Source organism: Protomyctophum parallelum (genome assembly GCF_964188405.1).
Source record: "Protomyctophum parallelum genome assembly, chromosome: 4".
Lineage (NCBI taxonomy): Eukaryota > Metazoa > Chordata > Actinopteri > Myctophiformes > Myctophidae > Protomyctophum > Protomyctophum parallelum.
The window spans coordinates 27,896,031-27,913,854 of NC_139700.1; the positions used below are offsets into that span (position 1 = coordinate 27,896,031).

Consider the following 17,824-nt stretch of genomic DNA (forward strand, 5'->3'; position numbering starts at 1 on the left):
TGCACTCACACACCGGTAGAGGAGAGAGGAACCACCGGCAGTGTTGCCAGGTTTTGCGAGAGGAAAACAAGCAACCAACCAACCAGGTCTATGAAAACAAGCCCAGAAGAAGGGAACCCTTCGCCCTTTTAAACATAAAAATGATAATACGTTGGCTGTATTATAATAATAATAATAATAATAATAATAATAATAATAATAATAGTAAGGACCGGACCACACAAACATACAAATACAATTTGTATGCAAGGCCGCAATATTTACAAGCAGCTTTACAGAAAAAGAAGACCAACGTCGCTCATAATAAGCAGACATGGCAACAAATGCCGACCCACAGTATTGGTGCGACGGTGTCCCTGACGCGTGTTTATGAATCCCACCAACGTTCTAGGTTAGACCCGCCTTACCATGTGTCTGATTGGCTCCCGGGCAGGCATAGTTTTACTGAGGTTAGGGTCAGGGTTAAAGGTATATTCAGTGATTTCACTTAATTCAAATATCACTTATTTTTTTGTTTTGTTTTGATAATCCTCCCTACTATAGAGTGTGCTGGCCATATAAGGAGTTCCTCCCTGTCCCCAGTTAACCCCTGGGGGTCAAAAAACCTTAGGTTTCGTTTTTGACTCTCTATCCTGATTGGACGAAAGGCTGGGTCCCACAGCCAAAAACGAAACCTAAGGTTTTTTGAGTGAAATCACTGAATATACCTTTAAGGTTAGGTTTAGGCATAGTTTTGGTTTTACTGAGATTAGGTTTAGGCATAGTTGCAAAAACGAGAACTGTCAATCACAGCGGGGCTTTCCTAGAACGTTGGTGGGATACTGGGATACATAACACGTCGACGACGCTGCATGCCGCAAAAGAAAAGATCTAGGTAACAATGAGTCGCATTCGTTGTTAGCTTGTAGATCCGTTATTTTTGGAACGCGATACTCTCGCACCCTGGTGCAACCAGCCAACACTACCGCTGCTGGTTGGTTGGTTCTTCAGAGAGCCAGAAGAACAGATACAAGCTAGCAACCACTCGTGATACAACGTGTTGCTATAGCTTGTAGATCTGTTACTTTCGGCGGGGTTACAGTGAAAACAGTGACAGGTCGAAATATCAAATATGTAACCATCTTGTGGAATTCAAATTCAGTAAGAGCCGAACAATACGTGGCCTAATAGTAAAATAACAATAGGTTTAACCAGAGCCTATAGTATACTCTATGGCTCTGGGTTTTATATTCTTCTAATAAACAAACAGCAGTGATTTTATGTCAGGACATTGACGTTATAGGTGAAGTACACTGTCCAGGGGCAGCGGTGGCCGAACGGTTTGCGGAGCGGTCTTGATATCGGAAGGTCGCTAGTTCGTATCCCCGGACCGGCACGTTAAAATTACCACCGCTGAAGTGCCCTTGGACAAGGCATTGAACCCCTACCATGAAATGTTCTATGAGCAGGGCCTGGCTGTAAACAAGTTCTTGAGCTTAGTCCAGTTACCCTGGGTAAACATTAGCCCTGGTCCAAGGCTTACAGAGTCTCTCTCTGACGCCTTGTGGAAGTACCTTCCACAGCCCTCTGGTCATATTTCCACTCCCGTGCACTGTTTTTCTAATACCAGCAAATAAACAAAACGACGTAACCACTCACCGAAATAAAGCCTGCTAGACCTTGGTAAAAGTCTATTCTCGTAACTGGGAAGCGTCTCAGGTCCCCAGTTTCTCTCTAAAATGCACTTTGTGCCATTTTAATAATGCATAATTACCCTGAATTTAACTACAGTAACGCTAGGATATCCTACACTCGCGAACCACCAGTAATGTGATCCTGGCGGTTCGCGAGTGTAGGATAGCGTTACCGTAGTATCCTTTCCACCACACCACACCACACCATCCATGAAGTTTACTACAAGATGGTGACATATTTTGAGAGGTCGACAATTTGCACTGTAACACTGCCATGCCTTAAGCCCTAACCACACCAAAGGGTCACCATGCAACTTCTTGGGTCCAAACAGTTGCAAAGAGTTAACGCTAAAACCGTCTCGACCCTTTGGTGTGGTTTGGGCCATTGTCATTGAATTCCATGCGTTGAATCACTAGGGTCAACGTGCAACAAAGACATATCACACCGCAGGGACAGCGCTATCTATCTATCTATGTATCTATCTATCTATCTATATCTATATCTATAACAAAATTTAATGAATACAGGAATCTGGCCTCCGTGTTTCCCAAACAATGGGACAGCCTAGAGCCCACAGACCCCAATCTGAACTTTATTTTAATGTATTTTTTAATCCATGGAATAAAAAATCATAATAACAACTCACAGAGTTAATTTGGGTCAATGTGTTTCCTAACTATCAATAATTGACCTAGTTAGAATACTTTATTGGCAAGCAATAAAAAAATAACCAGTCTGTCACCTTTCAAAAACACCAATTTGTGGATTAGACACAAAAAAGCTGAAGATTCTTTCCATTGTGGTCCAGACCACAATATGACATAATACAATTGACACTCAACAGACTATTCAAGCAACCACAAAAATAAATCGTAATATGTTCTGTTTAGAACCATGTGGTGGGAAAAGTACTCAATTGTACCAATACGTAGAACTTGGCCTACGCCTACTGGAATGGAACACCTTTCCAGAATTTCAAGTAGGCCTACTGTACTTTTAGGCAGACATAGCTCGCCCCATGCCGTGGATATCCACGGATATCCCAAGCCGTGGATATCCACGGCGACGGCTTCCCAAACCGTGGGGCGCGAGACTATATTTTTACCTGTACTTTGAGATTGTTCCTGTACTTTTAAACAGAGAGAACAGGTGGCGCTGTAACTGGCCAATGTGAAAAGGGTGGGATATATTCCTCAGCCTAGTATGAAAGTCTGTGAAAGATTCCACGTAAATTGCACACTGCCTTCATGATTTGAGTCATTTTCAAAAATCCACCTGTTGGTGGCGCTGTAAGTCTGTGAAAGATTTCACAGACTCCAGGTCCCCTGGTAACTCTAACAGTACTGTACTTTTAGGCCGACATGGAATAGTACACCAATAGACATACGTCTAAACAAACAACTAATTTCAGTAATTTACAAGTAAAAGTCTGGAATTCAAATTGTAGGCCTACTACTTGAGTAAAAGTACAAAAGTCTCGCCATCATAATGCACTTAAAGTACCAAAAGTAGAAAGTACTCACTATATGCACAATGTGTCGCGATGCGGCGTATTGTGAGCTTGTAGATTTAGACAAAGTATAACTTTAGTAACTAAATACAATACATAATAATATTTATAAATAATTGTATTTATTTGTATTTATTATTTATTTATAAATAATAATATAAAGTCCAAATACCTTAAGATTGTAGCCTACTTAAACACATTAGTTACTTTCCACCACTGTAGAACACACATAGGACAAACTACTTAAAACAGAAATAGTGTGTTGTCTAACTAATTAGACTGGGTAGATTGGGTACAATAGGTATCCAGGGGATAAATTGATCCAAGTTCAAATAATTAGCTGAAACCCCTACCCCTGGGGGCCCCGGACCCCACTATGAGAACCCCTGCCATTCAGACCATAACAGTTATAAATTCCCCTCTGATCCCTTTACTCGCAGTCCTAAAAATAACAAGCACATGATGGTTCTGCAGCACTCTGCATATTTAGGTTGACTGGATTTAGGGTCAGAGAAATATTAGCTCTGATGTTACAGCGTGTAGTGACACACTGCTCAGCAGCTCAGATTAAGTGTCCCGGGCCCATGGGGACAGGATCTGTGTAATTACCACATGCTGATTAAATACTTTTGCGATGAGTCAGAATCATGTGCTTCTGCTGAGTAAATAACATTGAAGTCAGGCAGAAACCTCTCTTTAGGATGTATGTAAGTGTTGCAAAAGTGTCCCAAGACAAGATAGGCCTACAACTTTTGCATGAGGATGCGCAGCGATAAAAAGGCTAATGTTTTGGACAGATATAACTGCCTTCTTCAGGGTATTAAGGACACCGTGCAAGTCACACTTACAGGTGACTGAGATAATCAATTAGGCTACAGGTTCAACTAACCAGTCAACATGAGGATAAAAACAAGGGTAACTAGATAAAGTGCCAATCGGCACAGGTCTCCACCAGGATTCTTCCTCAGCCTAGTGGGAATATGCGTGCACAGTTTCATCGCAATCGGACGCTGGCGAGTTGTGGCCATTTGCTACTCCTGAAAACTGTAGGAGCCAATCGTGGCCAATCAGGATGGAATATGAGAAATCAAACAAACCTGTGTTGATCACATGACTATGGAGATCATGTGTACCGATTTGCGTGAAATTGTGATAAAATCTGAAGGAGTAATAATAGAAAATGTGTTTTACATATGTGGGCCTCCTGGTGGGGCTATAAAGAGCAGATGTGAAGAATTCCAGACAAAGGTTTTTCCTTGGCCTCTAGGGAGTTGGCATACAAAGTGATCCACAGATTTGTGCAGTTAGAGGTAAAAACACTTTTTGGCCAGTTATAGCGCCACCTTGAGGCTGAGTTGAAATTGTTCATGTGGCATTTCGTCCTGGGCCTAGTGGGAATGTGGGTGCACAATTTCGAGGAAATCACGCGATGTGTTCATGATTTGCAGCATTTTGTTTGAAACTGAGCACTCCTGTGAACTTTGGAAGCCAATCTTAACCAATCAGGATGGAGTGTGAGAAACCGGTTTCGTTGAATGGCTGTAGAGAGACTGTGTACCAATTTGCGTGATGTTTGGACAAAATCTGTAGGTGTACTGTGCAAAAAGTTGTTTTGCACAAAGCGGCCTCCTGGTGGCGCTATAACAGGCCGTTCTGGAAAGTTTGGGGCAGAGGTTCATCGTTGGCATCCAGGGAGTGTGTGTGCAAAATTTGGCATCGACCGGGTTAACGGTGGCCGAGATTAGCTACTAACGGACGGACGGACACACACACACACACACACACACACACACACACACACACACACGGACGGACGGACGGACGGAGTGCAAAACATACTCTCCCCACATGCCTTCGGCCTGGTGGAGACAATGATGAGACATAATCAATGTGCTAAAATATAGTCAGTTTCGGAACCCAGTATTCCTTTTTGTATTTGGACGTCGTCTAATTGTCCCAAATACAAAAAGGTATACCAGGTGCCAAGGGAACAATTAAGTGCTCAGTCTCACATTCCCAGAAAATTAAGGAGGATTACAACATGAATTACCATTATACAAAAGATCATGAAAACAATTCCTTGCCAACAAAGTCAACTAGATCTGAAGAAGGTACAATATATACAAGTAAATGTCATGAGTAACAATGAAGACACTAGTAGTATCATCAAACACAGTATAAAAGATGGATGTGCAAGGTGAGGTAGATCGCCTACTGTATACTCACAGAAAAAAAAGATGCAAAATGTCTGTCTACTCTAAATGGTCTAAGGCTTAAGCCTTAGACCATTTAGAGTATATAGACAAACTTTTTGCAAAACTTAGTGTTGAAATGTGATTTATTTTCAGTCCCTTTAAACATTAGCGCCTTTTGGGCTTAATGTTGACTTTGACCTTAGACTCTAAGGTCAAAGTCAACATTAAGCCCAAAAGGCACTAATGTTTAAAGGGACTGAAAAGAAATCTGAAAAAAAATCACATTTCAACACTAAGCTAACCATTATGTTGTGCTCCTCCTTGAAGCTTAAAGTATGCATAGTTGTGTGTCAAAATGTCAATAATCCTCTGAGGACTCCAACAATCCCCTGGATAGTACTTGCAGCTGTGCAGTGCTTAAACCATGTACGTCACCATACGTCAAAAGGGATCAGTCCAGAGGTCTGGAGCTGTAATCAAGTCTCTTCAGCAGCCTAAAGTGGAAAGAAGTACATTTACATTACTTGAGTATGTCCATTAAGGATTAAAAGGATATACTGACATTTATTTTTCAGTGCTTTATACTTCTTCTCCGGTAGGCTATACATCCTATATACAGCCATACATACACAAATATCACCGTTTCTATTATTAAATCCACTGCAATTATTTAGGTTTATTAGTTACTTTTTACTTTGCAGATTTAGATAATCAAAAATGTATCAAATTAGTTAGGTAAACACCACCTTCGGTGGCTAACAACTGCTGGTATACACAAATACACAGAGCGCTGCCCTGTAGTTGCACACTTATTATTGTCGCTTGACACCGCAGTTATGATTGCCATTAGAGGACTAGAGGGAAATGATGAGTACATTTTAGGCTATGTAAACATAGGGCAAAGTTTCATAGGCTACTTCCTCCAGCAGTGTCATCTTAACAGGTGGTCAGTGCAAGCTGTCAGTGCTGCCAGTGGCATGTCAGAAACTTTGTCAACTTTGCTTCGGAGAGGCAAGGACCCCCAAATTAATTTGTATGGTTAAAATGTATTTAATGGGGACAAGTGGTGTTCATACTGTAATAATTAATGTCACTAGGGACCCCCAGACCACACCGAGTTGGCAGTGCCCAAGATCAAACCCAGACACTTGTGGCCCAAAGGTGAGTCAGAGTGCTCTACTGATGGGCTACTTCTTATATTGGGCATGTGCAGTATACAGTAGGTGAAAATGTGAAAATATTTTCAAAACTACCGGTATTTAAAATTGTGAAAACGTAGCAACATAGCCGATCTACAAGCTCACAACCTGCCGCAACGTGTTGTGAGCTTGTAAATCTGCAATTTTCATAATTGTCATGGCACTAACACATTTGTAGTGCGTCGTTAAATATACTAAAGTGTGTTGTATTCAATCACAGCACATCGTTATTATAGAATAATTATATACATGAAACCAACATCAAGACAACTTCAACACAATAAAGCCAACTCCAAAAGTGAATATTAATTCAATAACACAATACGTCATATTTTATTGATAGTGCTATTTACTCATTTGATACAAATCAAAGTAAATGTAATGCACACAAATATTCCAACAAATTAGAGTTGTTGGTGGCATTGATCCAAACAGTCTCTTACAGGTTTGCATACCGGTAATAATTGTTTTTGTATTGAGTTGTGCTTAAAAAGGTACTGTAATTCTGCAAACTGTTAATAAATACTTAAATCAAACAATCAATCAATCAATGATATGAAACAGTGTAGTACTAATCAGCTTGAGCAATGGTCCACAACCTTGTTGGTTTGACTAAACAAGGGTTTTTGTACAGCGTACAAGGGAAATAGGTAGGAGTGCAATAGTTAATCCAACTAACCAATTTAATCAATTTTAATAAAGAAATATAATTGATAAGGGAGGGAATAATTAACATTTCACATTTTTCTTTAAATTTTTACTATTTTTAATAGCTGTACTTTTAAATTATTTAACAGGGCTTAAGTGTTAAATCAGACTAATTAATTTAGTCTGCGTTGATTTGCTGATATATTAATAAATAAAAATCTAATCAAAATGTGCTTTACGAGTATTCGTTAATTGAAAAAGTAATTGATAGAATACTCGCTACAAAACAAAACGATAGTTGTTGCAGCCCTAGAAATGTACTCTGACATTAGAGGTAAACTCAATAGCATGAATAGCATCAGTAACCCTTATTTGAGAACTGATGATAGATTTTGTAGACTGTTTCCATTAAACATGAAAGTCACCGCATGCACAAACAGAACAAAATACAGAAAAGGGAATACTCACTACAGTGTATTATATATAATACAAAGGTTTTTCATTTCACGTCATGGACCCCCAAATTTGGATATATATAAGAAAAGATGTATGTTGTTTTGACAACAGCGGATCTATAAACTCACAACATGTGTCGTGAAGCATTGTGGGTTTGTAGATCAGCTAATTTCAAATGGCTGAAAAATAACCGACCCCCTAGAACCCCCTCAAGGACCCCTGGAGGTCTCTGCAGGACTCCAGTCCACACTACACTATTTATTACTGAATAAAATCCGTATTGGGGCATGGTTGTCTCCCTGCTCTTGAGACATTTATATCCTGCGTCTAGATTAGACAAGACGTTTGACACAATCCTGGTTTGACACGAATTATGACCTGAAGGTCAAAATTCAATTTCTCCCCCGAGCAAGCAAGGCTCCATTAACTCAATGGTAAAAAGGGGGTAGAACAGGAAAGTTACATTGCAGCTTTAAATACATTAGCCACTTTAAAAGTGATACCATCACAGTCGGTTTTAGATCATTCAAATCAATGGTCATCCGTCTCCATTTAGACTGTTATTGTCCAGAAACATTAACAGTGAGTCATTCTATAAATAAGCTAGTGTTCTTTTCACCCCTGGCCCTATGAGCACATGATTGTAGGGGTCTGCCGGGGTCTTCTTACAAACACGCACACACACGCTTAGTGAGTGCTTTGTCACCTCATGTGAAAGCTATCTTCAGCTATTTGTGACACGGATCAACCAGGAGTGCAACATTTTTCTCTCTCTTTTAAATTTGTCTGAAAATGTCTAAAATAGGTGATCGACAAGCTCACAATGCATTGTGCCTAGCGTAGCGATGCCACCCGTTGTGATCTTGTTGATCACCTAAGGTGTAGTTTTCTCGTCGAATAGTTTATATATTAATTTATATATATTAACAAATTATCAAAAAAAGTGCTTCTAATGATTATTTGAAAAAAGTAATCGATAGAATCATAGGTATGAAAATAATCTATAGTTGCAGAAACGGTTCAAAACCGATTTCCATATGAACTCTTAACTCCTTTGTCCAACGCATTTTGCTAAACAAAACGTTGCTTTTTAACTGGCTGTTTCTCTCCCTGCCCGTATAGCCAGATCACGGACAGCAAGTACAGAGCAAAATAGGCGAGAAAATTATAGTGGTACGCCACAAGGAAAAAAAACAGTATCATGCCTGTGTAGAGCAATGCTTTGGAGATATTACTGCAAGAAAATGTTTCCCTCCACCATGCAAGTGTTGTGTTGGCTCTTTCCAGTCCACCTGTCACAGGTAGGCCTAGAGGTGTGGCTTCCTCTTGCTCTGTGTTTTCTGTGTGATGTTGAAGACTGCCATAGGGCTGCTCTTCGTCCACAGACTCGCTGATAGACGGCATAGACAAGGATCTGTTCCTCCCAAAGGAGGGCCTTTTACCGGCACTCAAGCTCTTCTCTTTGCTGTGATTCAACGTGGCCGGCCTGAGGCTTTGCTTGTGTGTGACCCGCAGACAGTGCATATACAGCTCCACCTCGTCGTCTGACTGCGAATCCGTTGAAGAAGCACCGTCCTCGCCGTCCGTTTGGTCGCTTTCGGTTTCTTCCATTAAGTTGGGTGACACTGTGTCTGTGGCAGGATGGTCCCTCCCACTCTCCGAATGATACGCAGCTTTTGATAGGCCTGTCGGGACGGTGTCGCTCTGATCGTATCCCTCTGTGTCGATGTTCATTTCATCCTTGCCACATGTGTATTCTGTTGTGTCACCTTCTCTCTCACCTGCATCCTCGTGCACTTTATTTATCGGTGTGGATAAGCTCTGGTCTAAAGCTGGTGCCTCGTCTCTCTTCCCAACCACATTCACATTCTCCTCAGCATCAGCATCACCATCCTCTTCTGGCTGCTTCTCTGCAACTGTGATCTCCTCTATTGTTTCTTCCTGTATATGTTGTCTCTCTCTCCCTGTCACGTCTGACTCTACATTCTCTAACACTCTTTCTTGTGACAGCTCCTGCTTCTGTTCGTCTTTTTCTTTGGTTAGCGCCTCCATCACTTTTTCTGGCTGGTTCCCTGTCGTCTCACGTCCCTCGTCATCTCTCAATACGTCCACTTCCTTCTCTTCTCTCTCACCTGCATCCTCATGCACTTTATTTATCGGTGTGGATAAGCTCTGGTCTAAAGCTGGTGCCTCGTCTCTCTTCCCAACCACAATCTCTCCATCACCTTCCTCTGTGATGACCTCCTCCATATCTTCTCTGTTCACTTTCATCTGTTTCGCCTCCTCTCCCTCGTTCACGTCCCCTTCCTTCTCTTCGGCCTCAGTCTCTTCTTCAACCTCCCCTCTCCAAATAACGTCCGCCTCCTGCATCCTTGGGACATACTCTTCCACAGAGACCTCCCCTGTCTGCTCCTCCTCTCCGATCCTCCCTTCCTCGCAAACGATGAATTCCTCAGCCATTGTTTCTTCTTTCACATTCTCCTCAGCATCCGGCTGCTTCTCTGCAACTGTGATCTCCTCTATTGTTTCTTCCTGTATATGTTGTCTCTCTCTCCCTGTCACGTCTGACTCTACATTCTGTAACACTCTTTCTTGTGACAGCTCCTGCTTCTGGTCGTCTTTTTCTTTGGTTAGCGCCTCCATCACTTTTTCTGGCTGGTTCCCTGTCGTCTCACGTCCCTCGTCGTCTCTCAATGCGTCCACTTCCTCCTCTTCGACCATCATCTCCCAGTTTTTCCCCTCGGTTTCCACTTTGACCTCCATCGGTTTAGTGACCACATCTAGTAGAGTAGATTCTGGTTTTCCTGGCATAATATTTGCATTGTCTTCTACAGTGATTTTGTCTGTAATCTCAGTGTATAAGTGACAGGTACTCTTCATGTCTTTTGTCATCAGGTCAGCTATCTCTCCACTGTCGACATTTTCGAGTGACATTTTTGTTTCCTCTTTACTTGAGTCGTCTGTTACCTCGTTTCTCTTGTTTGTCTCCATCTTCGACACCAGTGATGAGTTAAGTGCTATATCCATGAGATCTTGTCCCTCGATGGTTTCAATCGAAGACAAAATACAAGTAGTGCTATTCTCAGCTGATGTTGTAGCTAAATCATCTCTGCAGTCACCATTGCGATGTTCAACATAGACCATTTGTGTTTCCTGCTCAGAATACAGTGTTCCTGCAGTTACAGTGGCATGAATGTCTTCATCTTCTTTTGACTCATGAATATATTCATGGTCTATTGGTTCATCACTGGTTGTCACCCAGCCATTGAAATGGTCTGACACTTGGGACACTTGAGGCTGTGAGGAAAGGGTTTGTATACAGGCTGCATCTGAATTTTCCTTTGAAAGTGTTGAATCCAGTACTGTTTTAATTTGTGAATGTTTGTAATCAGGATGTTGCACTTGTGTTTCATCTTGTGTTTGGACAAGAGCCTTGTTTTCCACATCGTTAGTCAGAATGTCTTCCTGATCTTTTCCTTGGAAATGTGAACTCTCTCTGGTGATGCTGTGCATTTTTAACTCCTCAGCATTTGAAACATTTGCAACATTTGCAGGACCAATACATGGTTGGTGTGGTTCTAGAATATTAATGGGGTGCCCTGGAATTTCTTCACTGCTGTCATTTGGTGAAACACTCATAGTAGCGTCTATTGTTTTGGAGAGAGGATAATTAAGAGAGGTATTTCGATACCACTTTGAATGATCCTCACTCCAAACAAATTCTTGGTGTGATTCTTGATTTTCATTCCCAAGTCCCCCTGTAATTCCTGCAGGTTTGCCACATTGAACTGCTGTGACACTTTCACTAGCTTTTCTTCTTTCTGTGTGAAGACACGTCTGAGCTGTATAAAAGGATGAGATGCCTTTATTTACCCGTCCCTTCACCGGATTTCCCATATCTGCCAAGTTCCGACTCTCCCCTCCTACTGTCCCCACCACCTGATGATACAGTGGAGCCACCACCGTTCCAAACGTAAAGCCAGTGGCCTGATTAAAAAAGCCTTCGATTCTCTCTGCTGAACTGACAGTTCTATATGAAGTATCTGCTGTATGAGATTCGTCACTCATAACTCTGCTATTACTGTTCATGTGATTCTGGATTTGTGCAGCTAGCTTCCCTCCATGTTCTGAGGTTTCTGATGGTCTCTGGTTTTGCAATGACTCCATGCTCTCAGATTTCCCAGAGTCAATGTGTGACATGTCAGCCTGTATTGTTGAGGTCTTACACTGGACATCTGGGTTACCGGATGTTGGCAGAGAGTCTGTAATGGGTTCAGGATGGCTATATTTGTCGAGCTCCTCTGGAATCGTTTGCATTGATGTTTCGTTTGAATGTGTTTCTGGTGATTTTTCTCCTTGTGCCGTCGCCGTTGTGTCTGGAAGGGATTCTTCATGTTCTATGTGGCCAGGCTCTCCATCTCTTTGAGTAAAGTGGTCTTTCATCCGGGCAAGTCTCGCTGCCCTCCGTCTGTTTCTTTGTTTGCTGTTGCGGCTGTTCTCCACCTGTTCATCAACGAGAGGAACAAGTTTCATGTTAGCTTGTTTACACAATAACTATGCCATTTAGAAAAGGGTGACATTTGAACTGAAGACCCATACCATAACATGCCCAGACTAAATACTGAAAGTTTCAAGTCAATGTGCTTACACAACAACTTTGCCATTATGGAGAGGGTGACATTTGAAACCCCAAACTGTAACATGTCCAGACTAAATACTGTAGTATGAAACATAGCCCTCCATTCATTTTAATTAGAATGGCAATTGGCGCAGTATCAGAGCAGCACTATACATTATGTGTACAGTAAACACTGTTTATAAATACATTTGACTTGACTTGACATGATTTGTCAGTGTGTCATGTCAGCGTTCCCTCACATGACTCAGCTGGTGTGAGATTCTCTGTGAAAGGGCATGCCGCATGATGAATATCCTGTTCCTCCTGCACCTTATATAGACATACTGTACAGCACCATAATGCTTCTATGAATCTACGTAGTTTAACCACTTGAATCCTAGTGTCCACATTCTGGGGAGAACGTTCCGAGATCAGCTATTTTGGGCAAGTAGTGTAGTGGGAAAACGATTACGAGGCCCAGTATAGACCCATCTCTTCGGTCAAATATGTATAGGGTTTGAGGGGTTAAGTCCCAAATCAAGGGCAAATATTGTATCTGTCTTTATAAACAGATCAAAATTGTTATAAAATACAAAAAAGGACTATAATTCATAACTGCAGTTTGTTTAAAAGTCGGCTATACAAGGTGGGTGAGGCTTACCACTTCAGGATGGATGTCGATACTTACAGTACTTGCATTTATAGGCTAAACTTTAGGTCTGGCATCCAAATGCGGATAGCATTGGAAGCAGAAAGCATATCCTCTACACTGGTCCTGTTGTACCAAGTTAGTGGCATTAGAATGGAAAAGTAACGTAGCAGCCTTTTTCAAACGAGTTTGTTGTCAATTCTTACTTCGATAGGATTCCATTCCTCAAAACAATATAATTGTTTAAATATATATTTCCGTTATTGACATGACATCTTCATGATGTCTCTCAAAAGTATTTTTCTCTTTCTCTTTATTTTTGAATTTTAGAATATGCAAGACATAAAAGACACACAAGGCAAACAATAAAATAAAAACATCAACAGAAAAAACAACCCCAGAGCTGAATAAAGTAACCATACTCTGAGGGTATTACTCACTAGTAATTTCTGACGACTTTCTTCCAAACTTCCTGACAGAGAATCCGAGCTTTGCTGAGCTGTTACACTGGACGTGACTGCCTCGTGTGTTGATACACCTGGAGAATAAAGACGGAAGTGTTTCTTATTTATCATGTGATCATAGATTGACTGATATATTTTACTACTTAATTGTTCAAAAAAATAGTCACCCGGTGATGAGTTTTCCAGCGATGAGTCATGTTCCCCAGTGGCGAAGATGTGACTGTGAAATGATAGAATATATTATAGTTTAAGACAGTTTATGACATTACGTCGTTTACTCACTGTCTGTCAGGTGGAAACTGGATTTTTATGTCAAAAAAAAAAGATCCTTTATTATTAATACTATAAAAAAAGAGAAGTAAAATAGTGAAAGCTGAACTCACAAAAGCTTGTAGGATTGCTATTTTCACTAATTTTGTGCGACACTTGAATTAATTCATGATGTCATTCATTTACAGAAAGCTCTCTGCAGGAAAACTGGCCCAGCTTGTGGTGATGCTTCAAAATTCGGTAACACTTAAAGGGATAGTTCAGAATTTTTTCTGGATGAAATACTTGCCATTAATATAGTGGTTGCAACTGTATTAATTGATTAGCAGAGTCCCGTGGTGGGAGTTCTGCTCTGGTTTTGGTGAAATATTAAGTAGTTCCGGTAATTTTGTGGGGGGCACAGGGGGCCCACGCATTAAAAGTAAATGAATACACAAACTAACGTCATTTGTATTGTTGACCTATTTCTAAAATATTAGCGCAACTTTCGTTCATTTTTGACCCCTCTATCACACAGAACTATGTTGTTTGTGTCCATATCACTACGCCGAAAAAATAGTTCCATGTGATAGAGAGGTCAAAGTTGAACGAAAGTTGCGCTAATATTTTAGAAATAGGTCAACAATACAAATGACGTTAGTTTTGTGAATTCATTGACTTTTACTGCGTGGCATCAGTGCCCCCCACAAAAAGACTGGTTGTTATATGTTATTTTGCATAATTATAAACATTTATAATAACATAGTACAGTGCATTATGATCCATAAATGTGATTATAATGCATTGTAGGCCTCTCTCCTGGCGCCACCTAGCCCTGACCTCTGTCATAAATGTAATAATCATTCGTGTCACCCTCCTCAGCATCTGCAGAGATTACAGGAACCTCAACACGAGCAGGCAGCAAATCCTCAAATTCAGTGAGTTTTTCAGGGCTAATCCAGTTGTTGTGAGGGAACTGAACCTCAAACTTGACAAACAGGTCTCCTTTCTCGAAGGGGTTCGGTTATATAGAGGCATTACTTCGCCTCTATATATAGTACTTATATATTAGATTATTAAAAGTCATAAACCTTGTTATAAGTTGTTATACACAATCATAAACATTTAAAGCAAGTGTTATAATCCTTATAAGTGCATTAGATGCATTATAAATGTGGTTATATGTGGTTATAATGTGGTTATATAGACCTGACCCTAATCTAAAGTCCGTTCATTCTATTAGAAATGCAAGCACGTCAACTTTGGTCATAATAAAGACTCACTTACGTTATATTTTTATGTCAATACATTTTAACTTTTTTAACACAGGCCTTTTACTTAAGAGGGTATTTCTACATTGTGGTATTGCTACTTTCACATAAGTAGCATAAAACAATCTGATTGCTTATTATAAGATCCCCTTTATGTGTTATCCTTCACTGTACCATGTGCTGATGACATTTCTGACTTCAATCAAACCCACTGCTCCTCACCTGCTGGTCTTGAGACAGCTCTTCTTGCATACCGGTAGGCCTACGTGTTGTTCTTTGGGGACTTCCTCCTTGGTTTCTTTAGCTCTCTGGTGACAGAACAGCACGTAGTTCTTATCTCTGTTATTTTCCCAGAAGGTCCCCACTGAAGTCTCGTACCGCAGACAAAATTCCACTCTGGCCCCGTGCTCCTCGAACGGGGGAACCAGGGTAAGCTTAAACGCGAAACAGTCTGTGACCCCGTCACTGGAGTCTGGGACATACTCAGCCAGCAGGTCAAAGTGGCTGGCCCAGGCGTCCAATGTGGTGCGTACGTACACTGTCTTATCAAAGGACAGGTTGAGCACGCGGATCACCCCTCGCAGCGTTGTGGTCCCAGGGATGAATTTGACGGTCTCCAGCCCCAGCTTCCGTTCCTGAACTCTCGTGGCCACCTCCGCGGAGGGCAGCGGCAGGGAGAACGGAGCAGACACACAGAATTCCTCTGGATCTTTGATGTCACTGTCCAGTGAAGCAAAGCCGGGAAGGTTTGGGATGTCCCACTTGTCAAACTCCTTAACACGCTCCAAACTGAGGCCCTTGGCATCCGCGAAGGACACCCTTCTGGAGCGGGACGGCAGAGTCTCGGGCTCCGAGTCGCCATCAGAGAGATCTCCACTCCTTCTCCGCGGGAGTGGAGAGGATTTAGGTCTGATCCTGATGACCACTTCTTCTGCTTCGTCATATTCCACGTCTATGGCGCAGAACTCCGGGCTAGGGACCCCCAAGAGGCTCCATGGCTCGGGGATGGACCTCGGTTCACCCACGATCTCCATTGGGCTCCCTGTAAGAGAGTGAGGAGACAAATTGCAGTGTCCCTGTTTCTGGCAACTGACATTCAACAAGCTGTGACTTAACAGATGGAGTCGAGTTACAGAGCACAACACTGTAGCCGGGGCCAACACTATAAATAGGCCAGAAAGGCTGTTTAAACTATGTGCAGAAGTCTCTAAGCTCAGTGGAACACTGAAGAAAATGGCATTGTAATTTTGCAATGGCATTTTCCGTGAGTTAGTTCTATAATGGATATGAAACTCAAGCATACTGTTTCAAGAATACAGCAGAAACTACAAATACTAAGTTCTAAGTTGTCTTTCTAAGCTAATCCTTTTTCTCTTTTGGGTCCTTGGTTCTCCCTAGGGAGTCACAAGACGTACTATTTATACAGCTAGTACTCTATGTTTGTATGTTTTGTTTTGTCTGATACTGGGTCACTGCATGGGTCCAAGCTCTGTGACTTCCAGGTTCACCAACATTATTGTTGGCCAACAATGAACACCTAACACCAATGACACTAAGCTTGATTATGTAATACCAATACATAATCAGAATAACATTTGATAAAGTCAGAGAGAAAAGCAAATCCCTGCATAAGCTCAGTGGTAGAGGAAGTATAGATTTAAGTAACAATACCACACTTGTAAAAACACTTTGTTATAAAGTAAAAGTCCTGCATTCAAAATCTTACTCAAGACGCAAAAGTATCAGCATAAAGAATATACTTAAATAAAAAGTAGCAGAAGAAAAATGACTCATTGGACTATAGTTATCTCTCATTAACACAATTTTAGTGATCAGTAATTTGATTGCAACGCAAATTTATACTTGGGAACTTCAAAACCTGCAGTGATCTACATTCTGCAATAGCAAACGGGAGTAGCCTACTAGAGTAAATGTACATACCCGGTAGTTTCTTTATGCCAGTCACTGAGAAAAGAAAATAACATACAGAGAAGCTCATTCCTGTAATTCAACTATACCGTATAGGAATAGAATGACTCAGTTTACACTTACTGTAAGTTCTACAGTTAATACATTTGGCTTGCACTGATGTTGCACCAGTGTTTACCTTCCACCTCTGAGGCGGTGCCATGAAAGCCTTAAGCTGGAATCTTGTTGAGCAAATAAAATACTTTTTGTATGAGCAGCACTGTCTTAAACAAATAATGGTTGGCCCGCCCATAGCATGAATAGGAGCAGGATAAAACGACAAACTATGACAACCAGGCAAGACGAGCTCTGAAACAGGATATTCTGAACTGTATGTATAGCAGCGGGGACTTTTGAGGGAATAATAATAAAATATACTTATATAATATACCCTTTTCTAGAGGGAAGGTCCTCTTTAACAATAGAAAGCACAGGTTTGTGTGACCAAGGTTGAGCATGGAAATAAGACATATTGATATTTCAAACAAAGGCATTTTATTCTCTTTTCCTTTTTTACACAAAGTAGTTATTCTTTTAAAATACTCCTAAGGGTTGTCAGAACAAGTCTATGAACTGGATAGAAGGGTGCTGCTCTCAGCCTGGGAGATTAATCAGGGAGGGCTGGGAATATTCTCCTGGCTGCTGGGGAAATGACCGTCCTTCCCAGGGTTCCCGACCCAGACTCACATGATAGAGCTATAGTTGGAAGATGGCACCCCAGCCTGCATACCAGGGACATGTATGACCCCCAGCTCCGACCCGCGAAGGATTCACATGACAGCCTGTTCTTTACACAATTGGGAGTGGGACGCAAACCTTCAAAGACACACTCAAACCATGGCCCTATAATGTCAACTATTTATTTCAACTCTGTAAATATTTAACTACCACAAATCATGAAGAAGGGTTATTTACTAGGCTGC

At 41.3% G+C, this 17,824-nt stretch overlaps 1 protein-coding gene across 2 annotated transcripts; it reads right to left on the reverse strand.

Moving 5' to 3' along the window:
- Positions 1-6,970: 6,970 nt before the first annotated feature.
- On the reverse strand, positions 6,971-16,088 carry ppp1r3ab (protein phosphatase 1, regulatory subunit 3Ab). 2 transcript variants are annotated; one of them, XM_083762654.1, is made up of 5 exons: positions 15,156-16,088; positions 13,581-13,633; positions 13,390-13,487; positions 9,815-12,185; positions 6,971-9,463 (listed from the first exon to the last, which is right to left on the reverse strand). In XM_083762654.1, exons 1-5 carry the CDS (start codon positions 15,965-15,967, stop codon positions 8,754-8,756), a joined length of 4,044 nt encoding a protein of 1,347 aa, XP_083618780.1. In that variant the 5' UTR covers positions 15,968-16,088; the 3' UTR covers positions 6,971-8,753. The 2 variants fall into 2 exon arrangements, with proteins under 2 accessions (XP_083618780.1, XP_083618779.1); XM_083762653.1 differs by having other exon boundaries at positions 6,971-12,185.
- Positions 16,089-17,824: the final 1,736 nt, after the last annotated feature.